At 42.6% G+C, this 21,440-nt stretch overlaps 1 protein-coding gene across 2 annotated transcripts in view; it reads right to left on the reverse strand.

Annotated features, from left to right (window-relative positions):
* The window catches only part of ABCC3 (ATP binding cassette subfamily C member 3), an 804,906-nt gene that overhangs the window by 479,014 nt on the left and 304,452 nt on the right, over positions 1 to 21,440 (reverse strand). For both annotated transcript variants that reach the window (XM_069654461.1, XM_069654462.1), the window contains exons 3-4: positions 21,199 to 21,324; positions 9,168 to 9,305 (exon numbers count right to left, since the gene is read on the reverse strand). In XM_069654461.1, the coding sequence (XP_069510562.1) occupies positions 9,168 to 9,305; positions 21,199 to 21,324 (264 nt within the window). The remainder of the gene's footprint in view (positions 1 to 9,167; positions 9,306 to 21,198; positions 21,325 to 21,440) is intronic.

The following is a 21,440-nucleotide window of genomic DNA, read 5'->3' on the forward strand; positions in this document are numbered from 1 at the left end:
AATAAATCATGGAATTAGGTAGTTTTACTATCTGTGTCTATCATAGTAAGTGCAGGCTATTTCAATCAATGGCAGTGCTTACTAGGTACAACACAGGCAATGGAAATAGTCAATTTCGCTATCTATTATTATCGTAACTAAACAGTTATCTGTGATTTCTTTAAGGGGGCACACAGGAAAACACTGATAAACACAGATTCAGAATATGTGTGAAAACACTGGAAAAACACCCCAGGAAGTAAGCAGAAATAACCTCCTAAAACAGGAAACCCTATTTATAATCTACACAGAAACAAAGTTATGTGGCAACAGCCTTAGGAAAAGTACCACTGGGCTCTTGTAAACGGTTTTAAATCATCTACATTACCCTGGGACAACATTGTATCCCTCTCAATGTAGCACATGTGTCTGCAACCTTCACATCTCCTGATGTTTTGCACAACAGCTCCCACAATGCTTTACTATTGTTATACTGTATAGGGCTAAAGGGGGTTGTAGTGCAAAACATCTGGAAAACCAGAGGTTGCAGGCTGATAATCTAGAAGATTTTGTCCCCGCCTTTTCCAGTACTCTATATTGCTTGGACATTATTCTCACACGGTTTATGATATGTAAGTCATGGGTGCACTGATCCTTAAGTCCTGGGAAAGGCAATGGAGCTTCTGCAATAGCTTCTAGCACTTCCTCTCAAACATTTCACCTTCCTGATCAGCTTCCAAATGTTAGAACCTCCATAATTACTAAAGCTGCTCAATGCAATCAAGTCAAGTTGATGATTCAAACAACTTTTAACTGCCGATGTTTTGGGAATGGTTGACGCACATGCTCAAAAAGGCTTTGGGGTCTGCTGGTATGATAATCCGTGCTGCTTGATGGCTGTGATGTATCCTGTCCAAGTAGGTGTTTAGTGTTTCACCAACTCCCCACTTCTCTGAGGAATTCATTCATGGTCTCAGCCATCATGTTGTTCATGCTCAACACATAGATCAATCATATGATATGATATGATATGTTATGATATGATATGATATGGCATTCATAATGCGCCTTTACACAAGTGTTTCAAAGCACGATGCTGCAAGGGAGGGGGAACAGCGGGAAGACAGCGATCTCACTAGGCCAGGTGACATTGAGATCGAGCAAGTGCAGGGGACGTGGGAGGGGGGCATGTGTGGGGGGAGAGGGGAGAGGAGAGGGGGCAGTGCAGTACATAGGATAACAGTAAAAATAGATAAAACAATAAATAAATAAAAAGTGAGGCCAACTGGTGGCAAGTGCAAGGGTAAGTGCAGACATTAGATGCCAAGTGCTGATGGGGTGTTGAAGAGATACAGAAAAAGCCCCTGAGTGCAGGGGTTTCCAGGGGGGCAGTGCAGGTGTGCAACTGGTGGGGAGGGGACCTGGGCCGGAGATCAGAGGGTAGCCAGGTAACCAGTGCAGTTTCAGTTTTAGTCAGGTGATCAGCAGGATAGAGGAGGAGAGAAAGCAGAAGTAAAGAGAAAGGTCGTGAGGTGCTTCCGCAACCGGAGATGGTTATCCTCAAGTTCAGAGAAGCAGGGAGCTGTTCCAGAGGGAAGCCCCAGCCAAACAAAGAGAACTACCACCAACTCGTTGCTTGGAGAAGCGACTGACCCTGAGGGAGTTGGAGGCGGATAAGCAAAGAGCACGAGAAGGAAGATATTTAGGAAGAGAGAGTTGAAGGTATTGAAGCCCCAGGCCTCAGAAGGCCTTATGGACAATGCAGAGGGCTCTGAACATAATCCTCGTCGCCACTGGGAGCCAGTGCTGAGATTCCAGTCCTGGAGAGATACGATCCTTGGGCTTGAGCCCAAGGACAAGTCTTGCAGTCTTGTTTTGGATGAGTTGCAGAGGGCGGAGAGTAGAGGCAGGTAGATTTAGAATGATAGAATGAGGCTGTTGCAGTAGTCTAGCCTAGAGAGAACCAGAGCTCTAGAGACAGTGAGCTTCTGGGGGAAGGGGAGGAAAGGAAGAATACCTCTGAGGAGGTGCAGCTGGTGTGGTCAAGGACAATTAGTTTCCCTTAACACCCCACCACACCCCCACCTCAGCGCACCTTCACAAGACAACAGGAACCTCTAAGAGGACTCATGGGATTAGGCAAACCCTTTTTTGTGACACTTCTCTTTGGGTAAAGATGATGCAGGACATAAGTGTCTGCAGCTCCCCAAAAATGAGCTTGTCAGTCTGTTGGAACAGATTTTGTAGGTCCCAACATGGAAAAGAGTTTCACACTATATAATTTGTACTAGGCCATGGTGTGGCTGGGTAGGAGGGGGAATCCCATAATGCAGCCTGTGTACAATTCCTGCTGCTGCTGTGGTGCTACCCATTTACCTATAGTTTTAAATTATTGGTCCCTGGCCTTGCTCTTGCTGTTTACGAGGACATCATCTAAGCTTTCTGTAAATAACCTAAGGACAACCCTTGTGCAACTGCCTCCTGACACAGAAATGTAAGACATGCGCATTCTTTGGTGCACTAGAGAAGTCTGCTTTTGGAATTGCCTTCAGCATTGAGCTCTGTCAGATGTCCAGCACTGGGGCCTTCTTCATCGCGCCAGGTTTCTCCCATGCAAGAGGATGCCACTCTATGGTATGGGCATCAGAGTTGTAAGCCTGACCATTACATTTCTGTGCACTTTGCAATGTGGTTTATTAGGAGACAGCCTCCTCACTCTCACTTGTCACACTGTCACACCTGCACCAACTTGTGAAATAGGATGATCATCGCTCACATGCGTCTAAATGCCAAGTCTAGTCAAACAGCCCCCCTTACACTGTTACTGTCCTCTGCTCCAGAGATATCTCAGACATATAGAACTGATGCTCAGCTTCAACCCATCTTCCTAAGTAGATTGTGCACACTGCAGAATATAACTAGCCCTTGTGGCTCAGAGAAGTTGCAAATGGCCTGCCTTGATATCAGGGATAGCTTAAGAATGGTCTGATTCCTGACTTGTTCCAAAGTGTTTTCCAGCCCTATGAAGGGCAGGTATTTTCTTCTGCAGAATTTATTTCCCAGCATCCCGATAAGGAAATATTAATAGGGAATGGGCATATTTCCTAAGTCGCAAGATGCTTTAAGCAGCAATTCAAATTAACCTTTGAGTCAAGGAACAGTGCATGACAAAGAGCATTGACAATTTCCTGGATGTTGGTTGCCATTGGTTCTCTTTTCTTGTTTTCAGAATGAAAAGTCTGTCTTGATGTGGAAAAAAAGTGATCAGGAAGGAGGAACTGAGGCGGAGGGGGCTTCAAACTACAGGGAATCTTCCAAAATGTGTGTTCATAATTCATAGAATAAAGAATATCAATTTTTTGGAGGTGTTAGGATAGCTATTGAATAAACAAAAAGATTGAGTTGTTTTTACACTACTGTCAGTCATCTTCAAAACATTGGGCCTCATTACGATGGTAAATCTGCCAGGATAGTGGCAAATGGTAATACTGTTACCAGCACTCAGTCTCGCGGAATTACTGCTGGATTATGAGTGCCGGTAAGGGTGGTAAATCCCCCTTCCATGAAGTCCCATAGAACTCCATGGGGGATTTTACAGTATTACCGGCACCAGTAATACTGGCGCCATTAATACCTGTAATATTTTGCCGGTAGGATGGTGGAATTACCCCCTGCTTTAGAGCTGGAAGTAATTTGACCACCCCACCGGCAATTGTGTACTTTTGCCGGTGTGGAAATATGCCTGTATCCCGGCACGTTAATTCCTCACTGGCAAAATTGTAATGAGGCCCATTGTGCAATAGGATGGTTTGGTTAACTGAGTTTAAACGCATATCTACAATAATGATTTTATTATTATTAATATGCTTATTGTCAGCATTGTTATTATTTTATTATTATGGTATTTATTGAGCATAGACCTATATTCAGAAAGCAATGGAGCTCTTTAGAAGTCATAGTGGGAAGTACACAACAAGGCAAGCAGATCGCAAGGGAGCGGGCGGCTAAAGCTTGCAACAGAGGTTGGGGAGGACGGGGCACATTGCCAAGTTTAAGGTTAGATGGGGAATGGCGGAGGTGCAGAGCTTGGTGTTATTCAGGAGCCATGCCTCCAAAAAGAGGGGCTTGAGCTCTATCACTGAAATGACTGAAATGTAGAAGCGAGGGAGCGAGTCTGCATTAGTACATGAATATATATTTTTTTAAGTGTGTCCATAATTGGAAAGAGTTTTCTTTTTTTACACTGTGAATATTACAACGTTTTGCAAGTTAAAGATTAATGATTTTAAATTGGAGAGATATACTGATATGATGTCTGCATATCCACCACTGAAGTAAGAGTACTATGAGATTGTGTGACCCAATTGACAATGGCACAAGGTACTGAACTTGAGATTGTAGACTACTGATCTGTGTGCAAATCAAGATATAGAGCATGTTGCCCAAATTCGAAGTAAACCTGCATGAACCTCCACCTCCCAGAGCGCCCCAGTAGAACCAAATCACATATTGGCAGCAGAATTGTGCCATAACCACAAGAGAATTCGCCAAAACCTTAGCTTCCTTAGCCAAGATAAGAGGCCTTGTTTGATGCACACTAAGTTATAGCTACTTAATGTAATATCCTGCCTCTGACCAACTTTGGGATTTTCTTCTCCCTCGCAGTAACTGAAAACAAATGACACATATGTGCCGTCACTCGGTGTCTCTGTTCCATAGTAGTTAAAAAACAATGGCATGTGTGTTAACACTCCTTTAGAGCCATTTACTGTAAACTCCTGCCTCCAACATTTTTTTAAAAAAAATTAAATTTTATTGTGGTATAAACCAAAACTGTTTTTTTTTCACAAATACAAAAGAAAACTTTCAAAAAGAATAAAATTTACAAATTTTATAAAAGCTCATTAAAAGAAAAACATGTTTCTCCAAATTTCTTAACTTCACTGCTTCAGTCTAGATGAGTAAATGAACTTTTTGATTTCCAGTCAAATCTAACTGATGTAGGACTCTAACCATGTTTATAGTCAATGCCGTTTCATGACCCGAAGTCATTCTCACCCAGAAGCCTTCTGATGACAGCCAATCACTTGAGCAAACAAAACGTTCCAGATGTTTCTTTCGCACCTCCCATGTGCCTTCACAAAATCTTAGTAAATGCTCCAATGACAGGTCTTTTGGATCCCGACATTTTGAACATAGATGATTACTCCTTTGCCCCCAGCCCCATCGAGCAAGGACAGATCCAGTGCGAATCAAACCCAAACGGAGTCTAAGAAAGTTTTGCCTCCCTTTAGCATCCGGGAATTTCATCAGATAGTTTGCTAAGGAACTGAGTCTCTTGTCCGTTGGGGAAAGAGAGGGTGCCACTATTGAGGATCGTGTGTGGTCAATTGTCTTTATCCAGTCCGTTATTAGTAGCTCCCTCTTGATCTTCATGGGGTTTGTGGTTAGAGTACCTATGTCGCTGTTGCATCTGGCGAGGAATTATAGGGATACTTTCTTTAGGTCATACAGTACATGGACATTTAAATCTTCATAAAGTGTATTACGTCTAGGATTGATTATCAAGTTGAAAAGAGATAGAAGTTTCCAATCAGCTTGCACCCTAATTGAGGAGTGGCCCAACTTGAACCGCAGGCTGGCCATTGGTAAGCTGTTTGGGAGACATAAAGCTTTTTTCCAGATCTTGGCTTCTATTGCCTGCCAATCCATTGACCACGCCAGTGGTTTTTCCTCTAAGCCATATAAGAGGACAGGGATGATCTTTGCTCGATAGAAACGGATGGCGGATAGGAGGGAAAACCTACAGTATTGCTTAATCATTTTTGCAATTGGCCCGTTAATTGGATGCACTTTTGTCCCATCTCTGACCATAGCGTACAAGCTCTAGGTGTAGCATACAGAGTGTAGCCCAAGTAAATGACCTCCTCTATCACAGGTATTCGTTTGCCCCCCACTGTTCAGCAATATTTGCCTTCTCTGCCACCTTTCTTTCCAAAAATACAATTTTTCATTTATCCGGGTTAACCTTTAGGTCGTTGTCTTTCATGTATTGTCCAAGGCGTTTAATAGCCTTTGAAGGCCCACTGGTGTCTTGTCCAGTAGGACGATGTCATCAGCATACATGAGCCACTTTATTACATTTGTGCCTAACTTGGCACTGCCCAGTGCTGTGGTCTCCACCTCCTGTCCAAAGTCAGCTAAATAGAAGTTAAACAAGAAGGGAGCAACCATGCATCCCTGTCTCGCCCCCCTCTTCACTGGGATATGTGTTGATAAGAATCCCTCTAAGTTCAATTTTGTATCTTTCTATCAACTATCATAACACCCCACTTCACCTGCCTGCGCCTGCAAGACTGATCATGCGTGCATTGTGTAACCTGTGAGGCCAAACTCACCTGAACCTCGAAGGAAGTTCACAAGTGCTTGGTCTGGCCAAAAATGTATTTTACTTCAAAATCTTAATAAAAATGATTTAACATACAAAACTCCTTAAAAGAAAATACCTCCTAAAAACAGCATTTCTTTGAGTCATTGTTCACAACAACTTAAAGTTGTATGCACCACTCTCCTTTCTAATCACCACTCCATTGACATCTCTCAAGGGACATGCCATACACCATACTGCTACCAAAGCTCTGCCTGTAGAGATATAGGGCCTGATTCATGGAATAATTTCCCAGTGAAAAGTGACTTTGCACTGCCGACACAAACCCTGATCCATGGAATTGTGCAAAGTGTGTGTTTGTCATGCAAAGTCCGGGCAAAGTCAGCGCATAGTCATTTCTGCAGTACAAAATGACTTTGCCCGGACTTTGCACGGCTAAAATACACTTTGCACGGTTCCATGAATCAGGATTTGTGTCAGCAGTGCAAAGTCACTTTTCAGCAGGGCAAATTCACTTTGAACCGGGCAAATATTCCATGAATCGGGCCCATAAAATTCATCATTTTTCATTGCAGAAGTTAAACGCTGAGCACTGCGGTGCTGTTTTTTTGTGGTGGTTTGGAAATGTTATTAAAAAATGCCCAAGCATGGAATTGAAATGCAGTGTAGCACGAGTGTCTCTGCGGGATAGATCAGTGAGCTATGACACAAGCATATCACCTCCAAAACACAAGTACAAGTCCTCGTACAAAATAAAAGGTACCTTTGCCCACCGGCACAGGAATGCAGGTCTGGAAAGAAAAAAGTAATGGAATTATGGGAAATGTCTTAGGAACGTCATACCCTTTAGCTCCCATCTACTTTGACCCCTGCATGTAATGAAGTGTGCCAAAGAATGTTCTAACATAAAATGAAAACCTCAAATATTTAATAATGAAACCAAAATGTGCAAGGATTGGGTCAGTGTTGACTGCGGGTTTGTGACATCTCCATGTCTCTGTATCTTGGTTACCCTCTCTCATTCTCTGGTGTCACCCCTTCTCCAAAGGATATCTTAAAGTTGTCGTTTGCGCTTTTTGATGGGTATCCAGTCATACTTTCGAATGAATAGTTTCGACATGCAAAAGTTCTGACTACAAAGCATTGAAAAAAAAAAGTTTTGAATAGATTTATTTTTTGATTTTATGGGTTTTATTTTAGTTTCGTGTAAAAAAAGTTAAAAAAAAAAAGAAAACGGGGGATTGGATGAAACCCCCCATTAAAAAACAAAAACAAAAAAGCATTCAAAACTTTTTTTCTCGATGCTTTTGTGTCACAACTTTTGTATTTCGAAAGTTTTACTTTCGAAACTATCACTATTAACCTTTTGATGCATAGGGACCAACCTCTACTTCCCTTAGGCGTAGCATCTAACTCTCTGGGCTCTTCTATTTCCTTGTAGGGTATTGTACCCGCAGTCTCTATTTTGTGTGTTGGCTGTTTGAGGACTGGTCTCGGTGTCCTACGATGCAGCATGCTGCTCTCATTCCCATTGAACTCCTCCTTCCACAAGAGTACAAGTGCTTAACGTTCCCCTTTGTGCTTTCCCAATGCTTGGAGGTCTGACTCTGTAGTCCCGACTGCAGAATGTCAAACATGTACTCACTCTGACTGTACTCTCTGTGCAGTACAATCTTGCAAGGTTCCCTGGCTTATTTGTATGACACAGCTGTATCTCAATGTGTCTTACTGCGGTGCTCTCTCACTGGACACTGTCTCTCCACAAGGGTGACGTTACTTAGTGGTTTCTGGTTTATACAAAACTACAAAGATGTGAAACTTATATCTCTGCGCTCCCCCAGAAATCTTTCACTGATTTGGTTCATCCATTTATTATTCTGCATCGAAAGACTTGGCTTTGATGTTGAAAAGTAGATTGGTAAGAATATATGGTGTTATGGTGTGCAAGTTCCTGTAAGATAAATGTGGAGCTATAGTTTGCTATTTGTGTTTCGCGACTGCATGTACTTTCTCAAGGCTAGCTATTTATTGTTCTCCTAATAGGATAAATAGGTTTCTTCACTGACAGTGGCTCACGTGGAAATGCTTCTAAGTCTATGGTCTCTTGGCCCACTTGCCACTGCGCAAATGATCCTTGACTAGCTGCTTTAGAACTTTCACACTGACTCCACCCCATAAACCTCCGAAACACTTTCTCCTCCTCTTTATATCCCCACTGGCATCTTCTCATAACTGCAGTGCCAGGTCGCCCTAGAAGTCCACAGGGATGAAAGAGTCCTTTGTATGAGGCATATTTGTTCTCTGGTGGCAATAGATAATACCCGGGGCATTTACCCACAGTGCATTTGTGATTCTCCATCTGTATGGGCCAATAGGACAACGTTTTGGGCTGTGGGCGTTGAATGATTAAACCCCATATGCACATCACCAAAAGTTACAAACTCTGCATTTGGTGTAAAGAGAGGCCATTTTGTTTGATGATACTTGGGGCAGTGGACGGTTACACGCTGTGCACTTCTTTGATAATCCGCCTAAGAGCAGTTCTTCAGAGGTTGCCTCATTCCATAGCTTTACCATCACTGAGAGTTGCACAAAAACACCCAGCCATGGGTAGGTCTGCTTCTGTGACAAAATACACGCATCCACATTATCTCCAAGAAAGGCCATTATTCTATTAATTGTGTAAAAAGGGGAATGTAGCATTCCATTCCTCTGCAATCACAATATAATAGCATCCGTACTTGGTGCCCTCCCCTGTTCACAGTTCTAATGAGAATGCGTAATCAGGTGGGTACATTACCTCAGATGAAGAGGCCAGGATCTTGGACCGAAAGGGTACAATTGAGCAAAGTGTTGCTAAAAACCAAAAAATGAACAGCACTCCAGATGACCGGACTCCTCGTAACCGTTCATACTGAATTAGTAACGTTGCCAATATCTGTGAATAAAACACAAACAAAAACAAATAGATGTAACTCATTGACAATGTATCTGCAAATCGTATCTGTCACACATATTCAAGTGTTATTTCCATTTCTTCACATTTTGCAGTGTAGCGCATTGTGGTAAAACCTTTAAGTGTTGATGTGAACCTGCTTTTTACCATAAGAAGTAACCAATCTGATAGCCACCATCAAATTAATGGGTTTTAAGTTTGGGCTAGTAGGTGGTGCTTTAACGCCAGTTACGGGTCAACACTGTTGTACTGGAGTACAGAGAGGGAGACATACATATAAGGAGGCACACAAAGCTTGTGTGCTTGTATTGCATATCCCTACGGCCATTCCTGCCCCTCCCTGCCCGAAGCAACTCCTCATGGGAACTCTTTGGGCTTGCTGTAATCAAGCCTTTTCCTCAAACTTTGCTCTCAAAGTGCCTGCCAGTGTTTTCTCAAAGCAATTGTCTGACATGTAATGACTGAATTGGAGATGCAAATGCACTACTGGTGTAATATAAATGTCTTAACCAGGTCTGCCATCCGACCACTCGGTTTATATGCACTAGGCATGTCCTTTGCTGAAGCTCTGTTAAAAAAAAGCATTGGCATAACCAACAGTTTTGGCTTGTGTTTAAGTAATAGACATTTGCCAGACACTGCTTTTTGGATGACCAGGTACTCGCACCATTTTTCACCTCCTACCATCAATAGAAAGTTAATACCACTACGGCAGTGCCTTGCAAGTGCCTCTCCCTTCCCTACACAAAAGCCCACACTGTTGGCATTTTACAAGCTATGTGTCTCCACACACCACCTGTCAGTAAGTCAGGAAACTACTCCAAAGGCACCCGTCAATTTTCGTTTTAAATTTGACCAATTGTTTCCATTATGTGGACAAAAAAGAATTAATACTACTAATGAGAGTCTCTTTATTAGAGGTTGTTATACTCTTCTATAAATTGGCGACTGGTCTTGTCCTGACTTACGGATGACAAACTGTAGTGAAATCTTTCTTAAAGTCTGCTACAATATTATTTTTGTTCCCATAAATATTATTTTAATTTTAATAAATACGGAACTATTGGGACCTCTCCTAAATAACCGCAACATATAGATCCATCAGTATGCTGACATCACCCCACTGTACTTTGAAGTCAATGAGCCCTTGGAAATATCTCACCTCCACAAATGCATGGCTACCATACAAACATGGATGTCAAATACCTAACTTAGACTGAACCCCACCAAGAACAAATTCGTCCTCGTTGGTCCCCTCACTAACCAACAAACCATGCAACAATGGGTGATTGACATGCAGCTGGATAGATTTGCTGCTTAGCTGTCAAACTCTGCCAAATCCCTGAGCTTCATGTTTGACAGTAGCCTTTCTGTCCGAAAGCACACAGCAAATCAATGTGTAAACAGCGTGGTTACAGATCTTCACACTCTGCAAAATCAAACCCTTAATCCTCCTGCATCACTTCTGCAAGGTGGTCCAAGCCATTGTGATTTCAGAGATCAACAGGGGAAACTCCCCACTGACGGGCGTCCAGCCATTCCCCTGACCCCCCTCAAGGCTGTCCACCATGCTGCAGCCAGGCGCATCACAGGTGCCAAACATTCAACTGCTTCTCTCCTGTACTGCACAAGCTTCACTGGCTCCCCCTCCCTCCCAGAATCATCTTCAAAACTGCATCCCTCCCTCCCAGGATCATCTTCAAAACTGCATGTATCACCTAGAGAGCACTCTCAAACAGAACACCAACATGCTTGGCGGCTAAACTCCACACTTCTGGGGGCTCTCCAACCTCATGTTGCAAAACTATCAGAAAGGTTGGAGTGTAAGCTAGACCATAAAAAAGAGACTCGAAAGCAGTCCTTCTCCGGCCATGCCGCAACCATCATGAACGCAAAACCGCTAGTTGCTCGAAATGCCCACACTATCCTCTAGTTCTCAAAAACCTTTTGAGCTCACCGACGACTGACAAACAACCTAGTTGGTTGTGTTAGGTAGGGAAACCTCATAGTGTAGGGATAGTTAGGAGTTTGCACCATTTTGTTTAATCAATACAACACTTGCAAATTGAGAAAATCAGTATATGTCCTTTTTCTGCCATGCCACACTGCCCAGCAACACCTTGCAGTTTGAGAACATGGCAGTTACTAATTAAACCTAAGGTTTCAGGAGCAAGGCCTGTGGGTAGCCCTGACCTCAAATTATACAATCGCATCCTCCCAAAGTGTGGTGACAGAGATGAAACTGTAAACATAAACTATGTCTACTTTTGAAATGTTTGCCTCTGGCCAAAACCTACTGGAATTTAATTGAAAAGACCATATTAATATCAACATCTAGGACTGGGTTTCACCCACAACTACAATTTGATCCCAGCACAGAAAACCCCTATATCTTTCTGGGAAGGCTTGTCACCTTCATCGGAGAGCAGGAAATCCACAAATGCGGTTAGCCAGGAACAACTGCTTCAAAGGCAAGCCCTTTCAGGACAATGGCAAATTCACACCAGGGTGGTAACAGACTCTTTGATGCAGTACAAACAGGTGAATGAGCAACACCAGTCCACAGAAAGATCCCACCATCTTGGATTCTCTGAGAGCTTCTGCACGTTCTGAGCCCCACCATCAAGCAAATGACTCTGAGCAGGTCAGCCAGGATTGTACCTCTAAACAAAGGCTATAAAGGGACCATTCAATCCCCTATACTAGAATGCATATTTAAATGGGGCAGACCACTCCTTCTGTTTAATCACCTTTTGGTTACAGAGAAAATTTACCTGGAAGTGTGGGGTACAGTCTGCCCATTCATTCCTCTTCCATGGCGGTAAAGACAAAGACTTTAAAAAAGGAGCAGGCCCTTTCCCTCCAACGTACCAGAGGAATATTTGTCATATTCTGCTTGCTGGATGAGGCTTACTGGAAGCTGAGACCACTGATACCAAGGAATCTGCTCACTGACAGTGACAGCCTCTGAAAGTGCCCCCTCAAGCCCTTTCTGGCTGGGAAGTGCAGAACAGGTGTCCACCTTGCCACTGAAGACCCTGGAAGGGGTCCCTGAGCAACCATATGCCACGAACCAGCTCTGGGCACTGATTTCCCACTTTGATCCATTTTTGAGCCTTCTCAACTGCTCAATATGCTTTTCAAGCTGCTGCCAGGACCCAGAGCACCCTTTAAAACTCACAACATTTCGATCCATCTTGAAGCCGACTCAACCACTGGAAACCATCGTCTCACCCATACCTGATCATTGCCTCCACCCAGCAGACACCATCTCACCCATCTCCACTGTCAACACAATCCAGCAGAAGCCATTGAATCACCCTTCTCCACTCAGACTCAACCTGCTAGTAGCAATTGTCCAAACCCATCTCAATGCCGACTCAAGCCGGTAGAATTATTCATCTCGACCTGGTGGAAGAAATCATCTTGATTGGTCTTGATGCTGACTAGATCCACTGCAAGTCATAATATTGATCCAGACCCAACCTGTTGGAAGCAATAATCTCGACCTAGCTTGATGCTAGCGTGACTGGCTGGAAGCCTTTGACTAGACTCCACTTTTCTTGATGCTGTCTTGAACTGTCATCTAGAGGCCTGGCTCGAGGCTGTTGAGCCCCAAGAACAAGCCTCAAATTATTTGAAGTAGTTATCTGCCCCTGGTCTGCATTAAACAGCCCAAAAGAATACCTTTTTAAAACACCTTCTCAGTAAACTTGACTTTGCTGCTATCGTTATTGGCTGTACACTCCATTCTTCAGAACCAGAATGCCCCCTTTCATGACAAAGACTGCATATTCTGGGTCTTACGAGCCTGAGTTGTAGTCTTTTTTATTAGCATGTTCGTATTTGTAATTTAATTAAAGTTTGCCATTTTTAGAGAACCATGGTTGGACATTTGCTGTTTGAAGTATATAGCATGCCCTGCATCCATGTTACCAGAAAGGAGAATGAGGTATACCTCTATTATAGGTCGATCCATCTGTCCTTCAGGATCATTGAACGGTTATGAAATTATTTACCCAATCACCTTCAGCAATGTTTACTTCTATTTATGTTTTGTGCATTCCCATGCCTTGTCTTTTGGATCTCCAAAAGGGCTTGAATCATTTTCTTATGCTCCCATCGTGACCATATCCCACCTTTGATTCCCAAAGTATTTTTTTCCTGTCAAGTATAAGGGACTTATCTTAGCATCTTAGCTTTCTAATCAACATTTTGGAGGTTCCTGTCATAATGAGTCTTGCAGTAATGATTTGTGATCAGCAAACTCTTAATTAAGCCAATGATTCATTTTACTTTTCATCCCCATTATCTTTGAAGGCTTCCATCTCAGTTTAACAACCATGGGCATGACTGAAGACAAAAGCTGGTCATATAGTGGGACCATGTTGATATCCAGTTCCAGCGAGCTATATGCTGGATATACCTGTAATTTGATGTGCTTCAAGCTATTGACTTCTCCCACAATTACATTAATATACATGAATAGTAGGTGTGTGTGTGTGTGGGAGTGAGGGGATCCCACAGTGCCCATTGCAGTTCATCTTTTCTGCCAGGAGAATTGTTTCCTGATGGGAAAATGAGGGATGTAGGCAGGGTAGTAATTACCAAGCTGGCTCCAGACTTTTAATTAGTTGGGCAATCTCATCGATGGGCATGGTCAACCTGGAGAACATGGTAGTTCTTTTTCAGAAATCCAGGTATTTCTCCAAGGAGGGATTTCACCACAATGTGTTGTTTTGCAAGTGCATAACACAGTACACAGTGAAACCTTTCTCAAGGTGTCCAATCTGTGCCCTTTGTCCATGCTACGGAAGTGTACCTTTCTCATGGCATCTAAACACATAATGTAACTCAGACCATACTGTACATTAGTAAATGGTGAGGGACAATCACATTGTTACAATCAATCTGTTTTGCCCTCACCGGGTTGTTACCCCGTGAGGTAAGACTTAACTTTGAGAGCGATTTATCTTTTCTCTATCGTCTGGCCATCATGAATAGGGAGAAGGGACGGGACTATGTGTAGTCTCTTCATCCCGATCAATGGCAGCCATTTTCTTTAGTTACTTTTTTTCCGATTTGTTTAATGACCACCATGGAAAGGGAGAAGGGACTACATCTGCGGAGGCCATTTTTCCCTCGAGTTGAGAAACGGTCACAACCCTGTGTCTTAACTCGAGAGCAATTGCTGTTAGTACTCTGGAACAACATGCTACTAATGTTTCTGGTACTAATACCAGCAAATACTAATACTGGTACGAATAGCAAAGGAACCCTCAGGGTGGGTGTGGGCATTACATTTCGCCCCCTAACTATCACCCCAGTGGAATTACCCAACCAGTAATACCCCCCTCCACCCCCCCCCTCCCCACCCCCCAGGTTGTATTGCTTCAGTATGCTCTGGTATACAGTATAAAACTTCCCTATGATGTTTAATATAGAATCTTTGTCCTGTATCATTGCAGAATGTATTATTTTGATTCCAGCATAGATTAAGGGGATCAGGAGATTTTATGGGAATGCCCATGCTTAGTGCATTTTGATTAATGGCTGGATTATTGCAATATCAAGCTACATGTGGGTTTGTGACTGGATGAAGTGAGGGATTCTTGAAACCATTCATATACTTTTTTATGTGAATGTGGCCATTCTCAGTCCCCAAATCCCCTTAAGATGTTCCTGATCAAAAGAGGTCAGCACAGACAGTAGCCATCTGGTGTTCTCTGTTGCAAGGGAGAAGAGGCATTGTACTTTGGCTTTCTCATCCAAAAAAGGACAGGTGTGCCATTCGGTAACCTACTGTATCTTTGATGATACAGACTCATAGCTGGCATTTTCCAGGAGGGGTTCTGCCCTACAACTTTCAGCAAATCCTTGTTATAGACTCAGGAATTAGGTACGGGGGACCCTTAAAATGCATTACTCGAAAGGTGGTTTGGGCCTTTGGAGGAAAGGTTTGCATCGGCTTGAGCCATTCAAGCCTTCATGGAGATGGCTTGCGAGTCAAACCGTGCAGTTTCAGTAAATACTCAACTCTGCTCAAATTTGCTCGAGTTTGAGCCAAGTGATTCTATGGCTCGAATTCGGTTAAAAACTTTTTTTTTTTAAATCTGCATGGATTTTAAGAAAGGAAGAGGCAGATTTCCAGCACTCAAAACTCAAAATATTACACTCTATTTAACCCCTTTGCACATTTGCACAAATAAGCTGCCATTTCTATTTCAGAACACATTCCAAACTCACGAATGCAATACTCTTTGAAGTGTGCCCAAAATAGGCACATTCCCCTGCACATATTTGTAACACGTGCATGGGGATGCACAATGCACGACAGAGTAATCTCAAACTCGTCAGTAACTTTCTTATGAATGGAACAGCAGCATTATGAACTGCTGCTCTCCCACTTGCATTTCTATCGTCCAAACAGGGATAGACCTTTTCTTTTTCTTTTTATCATTTCACAATCTGTGAAATGTGCTCGAGCTCCGATGTGGATGTGCAAGCCTGTCGTACATTAATAACACTAATGAATGCAAGGGTTATGGGCAGCACAATACTTAGACTGTCACATAACCCCCTGAAATGCACAGGCCACCTTTGTGTCAATGGTGATCTTTTTTTGTCTCAAGAAAGAAAGGATGGGTAAGATTCTCAAAATACCCTTTTGCACATCTCATCACTTTTACCAAAAAACATGGGTCTGTATTTTCAAAGGGTGTCTGAGTGTGTGCATCACAGATGAAGATATTTGGATGCCCTTTTTCACCCTCTTTACACATGTGCACAACTAAGGGGGCATGTCTGTGCATTTCAATGCACATTCCCAAATCTACAAATGCAATGCTCTTCGAAAGGCACAGCAGAGAGTCACATTCTCCTGTGACTATTTGAAATAGAGGTAGAATGAGAAATGCTGTCCCACCTGCATTTCTAACCCTCAAATAGCCATTGTGAAATATGCCCTCAACACCCACATGTGGGCTGGGTGCCTGCTGTACATTAGTGTCAAGAGTGTGCTCCAGACACTAATGTATTCACGATGGGCTGACCAGCATAATCGATTGCGCAACCCCTCTGTTGCTTTGAAATTTGTAGCTCACCTTTGTGAATAAGGCAATCTCTGCATTTCTACAGTAAATGCAAATGAGAACGACCCACATCTTCTGCACTTTTTTAAGGTTTTGTTGATTTGTGTGTCCCTATTGTATTATTTCCTTAGCCATCAGTAATCCTGATATCGATGACAGTGGATCGAATTCTGGTTCAAAGGTTTCAAACCATTTTTGGCCTCGACTCCAAATTGCTCAAATCATTAGAGTAGAGTCAAACCCCCATTGTTTCGATAGGCTTGAATATTTTTCAAGCCGGTTCGCTCATCCCTAAAACGAATGTTGTTATTTAACATTCTTCACTTGATTTGCATAAAATGTCCTGCACTCAAGTAAGTCCCAGGACATTAGCCATGTTCCCATTTAGAAATTTGAGAGGCAGGTTCTCCTTTTATGAACCATTCCCATGAACAGTGTATACATATTACGTGCATTACTTCATATTTTGCTGACACAGTACAGTGCGTAGCTCTGGAATCCAAAATGGAAGCCCTGCATGCTTTTTACTCTAAGGTACAACTGAGTATCATCTATGTATTGGTGGATGGCTATATTGGGATCTTTGCGGAAAGTGGCCAAAGGCTCCATGTAAAGGTTAACAAGGATTGGTGAGAGGATGGAGCCTGGGAGGACTTTGTTGGAGGCTGCACAATGGTGGTGGAGTAATGAGCAGCTTTGGCCTCGGTAATCAGAATCGTACAGTGCTGCGCATGCTGTACGTACACGTACAATAAGCACACACTGTATTCTGAAGAGTTGCTGTAACAATGTGTAACAATGTGTGCCTAGTGTGGCATCTCAAAAAAAGTGATAAGAAAGTTCCTATGGTTAGGCTATAGTCTCATGGTTTCAAGTATACCCTGCCATTCTGTGAGTACTGTGGCTTGATAACCCCCGAGAGATGGCGTGTTCTATCATGCAATGACCATAAATATGCCAGTCGCCCCAAGCCTGGTCATCTTGTCTAGCGGAGCAACATCCCCTGTAGGCCCAACAATAATGCTGCCATTATGAGTGCCTTTGTTGCTATCAACTTTTAATGTTGTGTTGCACAATGCATACATGGAAATGAAGTAGGGGCACCTGGTTAGAATAATCTCTTTAGGTTGTACCTGATGAGCCTGTTCATGTGTCTAAAACTGTCTACTGGCTTAGATGTCCATCCACTCCCAATGCCCACAATCCATGATAAAGAATGCTGGCTGACACCTCCATTACGGAGGTGATTGGCAACCAGTGGCAATCATTTGCAACCATGGCTACTGCAATGTTAGTGGTGAAACAATGAAAGCAAAGTCAAGGTGCTGCTCTGGTGTACATAATAGCTGCCAGCTAAAGTGTGGAGGGGCAAAGTGTATTGTACCTGTCCCACAATCGTCCACTAACTACAGTAAGGGGGTGCTAAAGGGCTGTTAGTAAAGTGAAAGGCAGGGGCATAGATTAAAGACTAATATTAAAGCACCACTTTGCCACTAGAGCTGGGGGATGGGTAAAAAGTGTATGCTTCCACCTCACTCATAATGTAATTAGGTAATAACACTGTAACATGGTGCATATGTGTTGCTGACTGAGGGAGATGGGGGTTGTACCCTAACATGGCATCCTAAAGTTAAGCCTGCACGCATGTGACACATCTGCACGATAATGTACTGCAGGAAAACAAACAAACCACAACTCCCATAAAGCACTACACCCAAATGCCACTTTTTACTCAGTACTGCCCAAGTGCTCTGGACAAGAACTCCTATCAGCTCTACACAAGGAGTCCAATAGGAATATTGGGAATTGAAGTTTAAATCATCTCGCAACCAGTGGGCACTGTAACAACTTCAAACCCTTCCCCTCTGGCTGGGCTAATGAATACTATATATCCAGTATGTATACTAATGTGTGAAGTAATGCATGTAGTATACCAACAGTAGGAACTGAATCACATCCGTCAACGTCTGCATCTCATAAAAACATGAAATAATAATCACCCTGCTGGCATATTAACAACATGTACGTAGAAACATGTTTACGGAGTCACCCAGCTCATGAGGCTCACACCATAGCCAAACTCCTGCACCAGGTAGATGTCCAATACCAACGCCACTGCTGGCTACTGCAGCCCATGTGCTTGAAAGTGTGCCTAAGTCCAACACGTTTCCCCTCGCAATGCACATAAAAGGGTACGAGCTTCCACCGCGATAGCTGGGCAAGTAGACACCAAGTTGTGAATGATAAACAGCGTCTCCAAAGGCTGAGTAAGATGCGTACTGAAGATACATTGGGACCAATATAGGGCCTGATTCACAGAGCGTTTTCCTATGGGATTGTGCCATTCTCCAACGCTTCTGTGAATCAGGTCCATACTGTCAACAGGGGTGGATGATGGCCGATTCACCCAATAAAAAAGGGACCTATTCAAACGTTGCGGACGGGGAGTGTAACTGTTACATTCATTATGCAAAATTACATTGCAAAGTTTGCTATCTGAAATCTTAGGAGTTTTGCAAAGGTAACTACTGGGGGACTTGGAAAATACAAGATGGGCTACATTTGCCTTTGTAGCAAGGTGCATTGTGTTGTTAGATCAGTATTAATTATGCGAAACTGCAAAGCATGCACTGCAATCTCAAGTCAAGTGACCACCATTTTCAGTTTTTTGTCCCTATTGAAAAGTCCATTTGTTTAATAAAAAAGAAATTACAATTGAACTGCTCTCACTATACAGAATGTTCGCTCAATGTTCCGCGTTTCAATTTGAGAAGACTATTCTTACAACATTTTCAGTTTAAGACTTGTGAAAGTGCAAATTGCAGCCAGCAAGATAAAATATACAGGGTGTATGCACTTATTGGAAAATGGCAGAGCGATCTAAATGAAGCATTGGGGGTTTTGCAAGTGTGAACGTGTTAATTGAGTGAGCTTATGGAAACTGCAATGTGTTCTAAGTGGGGAATTGTGAAACATTACTAGGTAAACTGCCGTTATCACCTCTCACATTGCACTGTTGGGCACAATGTTGCTGAGCCCCGATTGAGGAAGAACACAGGCATCCTATATGGCGAATCTGGTTGTCTGAGCACACATGACAGGCACCCATTATCGAACATGAGGCAGAACCGAGTAAAACGTGGACATTGTACCATTCTAACAGTGGCAACGTATTTTTTCATTAAACACTTTATATGTGAGCCAGTAACATAATGTCAAACATGAGGCACGACAAGGATACATTCTGACATGGCACAGCGGAAGCTTAGGTAATATTTCTTATTGGTTCCACTATGTGCATACAAGTAGGCATAAGAAAATTTGGCTGACCTACTGCCCGAGCCTAGCACAGCATGGTGGCCGCAATAACATGAATTAACATCTGACAATGCGTCAGTCCCAACACAGTGGGGCAGGCTACTTTTCTTAGTCTGGTTGGGCATTACCGTCGCTGCAATCAATTATTAGGCTGTGGCTGCCAGGAAGATGCTAATAGACATTGCAGCTGGAGCAACGTGAGGATGGTTTAACATTGGAAATGTATGACCATAGTACAATTGAAAAACCTGTGCAGGGAAGGTCAGAAAAGTATGTAATTTCTTTCTTTCTTTCTTTCTTTCTTTCTTTCTTTCTTTCTTTCTTTCTTTCTTTCTTTCTTTCTTTCTTTCTTTCTTTCTTTCTTTCTTTCTTTCTTTCTTTCTTTCTTTCCTTCTTTCTTTCCTTCTTTCTTTCTTTCTCAAACTGTGTGTCTTTGGAATATCGCTACAATAACATCAGTGTTTTATTTTCATATTGAATTCCACTGTTTAGACGTGTTGTGCTTAAGTGTTTGGACACATTACACATCACATGCAAAACATTGGACGACTAACGTGTCTCTGCTGGAAATGTATTTTATCAGCAATGAGAATTGCCTCTCAGTGTTTGAGTATCTTTCTATTTATTTTTACTTGCATGGCCCTTTAGATAAAAAGGCCATGCTGGACTAAATTCCTTCAATACTTCTTCCTGCAGCCAATGGAGTTTAAAGTGGAAGAATCCCATGTCTTTTTTCTCTTTCTATGTTATCCACGTACAGCTCCGTGGGTGCTTTTCTTTGTTGCTCATTTCTCGTCTGATGAAGAAGTCTCTGGGACTTCAGCAGCAAATGAAACTACTATCTCAGCATACTATGTTCAGTTAGTCCAATAAAATGGAAGCAACATCAGGATTTTGTTAGATATTAATCATGGGAAATTCCAAACAATGTGCCTCAAAAGTGCCTACCTCTCAGGTCAGCTGATTCTAATTTGGAGAATCCCAATTTAAATCTGACCCACATAAAAAGGCACATTTCTGCTGTGACTCGCAAAAATCATCCATTCCAATGAGGACAGTGAGTCCCTGGATAAGCATGAGTTTCCTTGAGTTCTTATCCAGGAGCATTTTACTGTGCGATGATAAGATTAAGCAGGAAGTAATGTCTATAGGTCACTTGAAATTTAGCTCCTGATTCATTGAATCATTTGGGCGCCATTCTGCCCGAAGATCCCCGTACCTCAAGCAGGGATTTTTGGGCAGAATGCTGTGCAAATCTGCGTTTTACGCGCTGATAATTCCATGAATCAGGCTGTTAATTTCTTGCAACACCTTAGTGCACAATTGACAACTGGGGGTCTCATTCCTTTTTTCTCCCAAACCCCTCAGAGGATACATGTTGAAAATTAGTTTGTTGGGTCAAAGTTACACCTCCGATAATGTGTGGTACATACAACTGACATAGTAGCACGGAGTTCAGTACTAACCATTGTGACCCCAAGAATTAACGGTGTTACAAAGTAGACAGGCGCCAGCCTTTGGTTTTGTGAAAGTCCATGGAATGAGTAGAAGAGATCGGCCCAGCAAATGCACCAAAGCAGAACACCAAAGATCTAAAAGAAGAAAGAACATAACAAGTATTATTATGTTTCCATACATTTCATAACACATGAGTGCACTTTCTTCAAATGGTGACAACCCTCGCATAATACATTTGTCAAGAATTTGT

This window comes from Ambystoma mexicanum, chromosome 3q (genome assembly GCF_040938575.1).
Source record: "Ambystoma mexicanum isolate Mex_15411 chromosome 3q, UKY_AmexF1_1, whole genome shotgun sequence".
Taxonomy (NCBI): domain Eukaryota; kingdom Metazoa; phylum Chordata; class Amphibia; order Caudata; family Ambystomatidae; genus Ambystoma; species Ambystoma mexicanum.